The 4311-nt window shown below is 29.9% G+C and overlaps 1 protein-coding gene across 1 annotated transcript; it reads left to right on the forward strand.

Moving 5' to 3' along the window:
* The first annotated feature begins 95 nt into the window (after positions 1–95).
* On the forward strand, positions 96–4023 carry LOC111030758 (zinc finger MYM-type protein 1-like). Its single transcript, XM_022310424.1, has one exon. It carries the CDS (start codon positions 1274–1276, stop codon positions 3926–3928), a length of 2655 nt encoding a protein of 884 aa, XP_022166116.1. The 5' UTR covers positions 96–1273; the 3' UTR covers positions 3929–4023.
* The last annotated feature ends 288 nt before the right edge of the window (positions 4024–4311 follow it).

The raw sequence follows: 4311 nt of genomic DNA on the forward strand, positions 1-4311 counted from the left end.
GAATTCAATGATATGAAAACATTATTATACAACAGTTCTGATTGAAGGCTGTCTGTCTGTTTACAATACTATGAGCATATATGATATACCATATACAGGCCCGGCTCAAGGGGTAGGCGATATAGGCCCACGCCTAGGGCGGCATTTTTCAGGGGCGGCATTTAACATTTTTGTATAATAGATAGTTTTTAAAAAGATTCCTTATTTATATCAAATCGTGGGTAGTAAAAAATAAAAAGTAAAAATATAAAATTTGGTCAGTATGATCGGACAAATATAAATGTACGCTTTTGGTCGACCGTCGACCGCAACAAGTTACGGTGTTCTCTTGAGTCTTGACGGTTTTTAATCGGTTCCGTGAATCAGTCTTTTATCTGGCCCCGATAACGCGTTTTGTTGTTTTCAATATTACTCTTCCACAAAACGCACTGTTGACGAATATTATTGACTATAAATAGGTCCCGAATACCGATCGACGATTACAGATAAGTTAATATTAATGATTTTATTTTCTTTTGCCTGCCGACTTTCATCAGACATCAGTTGGCCATACAATAAATTTACAAATTACAGGTATCTATTCTTATAAATTATAAAAATTTAACATCAAATTTTTTTATGTTATTTAAATTTAAAATAATTATCTTTATGGATTATGATACACATTTTTGTACGGAAATTATTATTTATTAAGTTTATTTATCAATTTAAATCGATATTATGACGTATAAATCAATATCGTACTATTGTACTAAACGATTTCTACTAATAATTTTGTCATGGGAGATGGGACGTTCTTCGGTTTTATTAAAATCTACCGCGTTTACACATTCAATATTATTTTATTTTGTCCTGTTAAATCGCAATAATTATTTATAAAATATAATATACAGCGAAATCTCAACGGCTCTAACGTATATATACCTCTATAAGTCGAATTTTCAATGACTCAAGGAACCTATCTTGGCCCCAATTTTTTCTATAACTTGAATTTTTGATAACTCAATTTTTGTTTGTCCTAATGACTCAACCGATTTGAGTTATTATTTGTCTTATTAATGTGACCTAATATATACCTATATAGGTGACGTATATATTTTATTATATATTAATTATATCCCTTCGTGAGTTGCGCGATATTTATAACCTCAGTTGTCACGTGGATTACAAATATATAATAATATTATGTATTAGTAAAATGAAGGGATCTAATGAGTAATGATTAAATTATTTAATTTAGGTACCTATCTTATTATATAATAATAATTCAAGAATGTCTAACTCAACTAACTCTGACGTGGGTAATACTAAAAAGCGACACCGTTTTTCGGGATCGGAGTATAGAAAAAGACGTGCTGCGGCAGAAGCTGAAATTGCCAAACAATCCGGCTTAATGCTTAAATTTTTTAAATCCAAACATGATGATTCCGTTAAATCTGAAGTTATCGATGAAGATACTGAAGATACAGAAGTTACAGATTTTAACTTGGAAAACGATAATCCTGATGACCATTTAAATTTAGAGGTTGATATTATTAAGGATAATGATGATATTGTTAAATCTGAAGTTAACGATAAAGATGAAAGATCTGAAGTTAACGATAAAGATGTAAGATCTGATGTTACAGATTTAAATTCAAAAATGGACAATTCAGATGACAATTTAAATTTAGATGTTGAAATTATTAAGGACCCTGCAAAGTGGCCTGTGATAAATGATAGAATTAAGTTACTATTAGTCAAAAATAATCCCCTTCAAATAAATTTAAATTATTACCCATTAGATGATTCTAAAAGAAAGTTTTCTAATGTTCACTACTTTAAGACACTATCTAATGGAGAAAAGCTTAATAGGACCTGGCTTATTTATTCAGAGTCAAGTGACTCAGTATTTTGTTTTTGCTGCAAATTATTTAAAAAAGATATATCTTCTCTCTCTAAGCAAGGTACCAGAGACTGGAAAAATATATCTCAAATACTACAACGGCATGAAAACTCTCCAAATCATAAGATTGCATATGAAGATTGGAAAATTCTTCAGACTCGAATGATGCAAGGAAAAACTATCGACGATGAAAATCAAGCTTTAATTCGTAAAGAAACAAAACACTGGAAAGCCGTCATTGAAAGAGTTATATCTCTTATTCAAACTTTAGGAATGCAAAATTTAGCTTTACGAGGCAGTTCTGATAAATTATACGAGTTCGATAATGGGAATTTTTTGAAGTTTATTGAACTTCTGGGAAAATTTGACCCTATAATAAAAGAGCATATTAGTAGAATAACATCTCAAGACATACATACTAATTACCTCGGTAAAAATATTCAAAATGAAATAATCCAACTTTTAGATCACAAAATAAGACAAAAAATAATATCAGCAGTACAAAATTCGAAATACTATTCTATTATTTTAGACTGTACACCTGACGTTAGTCATAAAGAGCAAATGACAATGATTATAAGATTCGTAACAGCTACCGAAAAGAAAGATAATGTCCCTGCAAAAGTTTCTATAAATGAACATTTTTTAACATTTATCGAATTACATGATACTACTGGTTTAAATATGACTAATGTTTTACTTGAAACACTAAAAAAATATGGTATTGTACTTGATGACATGAGGGGACAAGGATATGATAACGGTGCCAATATGCGTGGTCAACAAAATGGTGTCCAAGCAAGAGTTCGCCAACTTAACCGAAGAGCGTTCTATGTACCATGCAATGCTCATTCATTAAATTTAGTTTTAAATGATTCAGCAAATTGTTGTCTGGATGCGGTTATATTCTTTAATATAATTCAAGAAGTCTATGTTTTTTTCTCTGCATCGACTCATCGATGGAATGTCTTATTAAAGCACATAAATAACCTAACTGTAAAACCCCTTAGTGGGACCCGCTGGGAAAGCAGATTAGATGCAGTACGAGCTATACGATTTCAAATCAAAGAAATATATTCAGCTCTTTTAGAAATATCTCAAGATGATTCGTTGGTAAATCCTTCTGGTGTTAAAAGTCGCGCCGAAGCAATTGGTATCATCAATAAGTTTTTAAACTTTAAATTTTTGTGTTGCTTGGTAGTTTGGTACGATATTTTATTTGAGATAAATATTACCAGTAAAATGTTACAATCAATATCGCTTGACGTTTCTGAAACAGTTAAACAGTTAGATTCAACTAAACTTTTTTTAATGAGATATCGTTCTGATGAAGGGTTTGAAAATACATTGAAGTCTGCTAAACTACTAGCAAACGTTCTTGGAATTGAAGATTCATTTCCATTAATAGATCAAAGTAGAATTAGACGTACAAATACACAGTTTAATTATGAGTCACGTGATGATCCCATAATTGATTCTAAACAAAGATTCAAAGTAAACTTTTTCAATGAAATTTTAGATAGAGCTGTACAATCAATTAACGAAAGATTTGTATTACTTTCTGAGCATGCAAGCTTATTTTCATTCCTTTATGACATTTCCAAAATAAAAAATAGCGATGAACTTATGAATCATTGTAAAGATCTTCAACTAGCACTTGCATCAGATAACGGCTTTACTTCTGATATTAATGCAGTAGAATTATATGATGAAATTACAGCTCTGCAAAGACGGTTCAATGATACAGAAACTAATCCTCGAATTGTTTTGGAATATATTTGTGAAAATCAATTAGTTGAACTTTTTCCTAACACTTATATATCGTTAAGAATCCTTTTAACACTTCCTGTAACGGCTGCCACGGGGGAAAGAAGTTTTTCAAAATTAAAAATTATTAAAAATTATTTACGATCCACAATGTCACAAGATCGTTTAGTGGGCCTTGCAATGATTTCAATAGAGAAAGAATTAGTTTATAATATGGATATGGAAGAAGTTGTATCTGATTTCGCTAACGCAAAAGCAAGAAAAGTTAAGTTCTAATACGATGTTAACATTTATATATTATGTTTTTATTAACTTGTATATTATAATATAACTATTTTTAAATTGTTTTTTTTTTTTTGTTTAAATTAGTAGGGATTTACTTGTCTATAAATAATATATCAATCTAATCAATTGTTTACTTTATACAAATAAATATAATGAACTCAGAATTAACTATATTTTAGTAATGTTTATGTAAAAAAAAATTTGATATAGTATTTACATGTAAAGGGGCGGCAAAACTTAAGTTTGCCTAGGTGTGTAAAATTGCTTGAGCCGGGCCTGACCATATATTATCATATGTATGATATTATTTCTATTGATTTTACGATCAGTATAACAGTGGGTTGAATACAATTTTTGCTGAAAACATTAATTTT

This window comes from Myzus persicae, unplaced genomic scaffold (genome assembly GCF_001856785.1).
Source record: "Myzus persicae strain clone G006 unplaced genomic scaffold, MPER_G0061.0, whole genome shotgun sequence".
NCBI lineage: Eukaryota > Metazoa > Arthropoda > Insecta > Hemiptera > Aphididae > Myzus > Myzus persicae.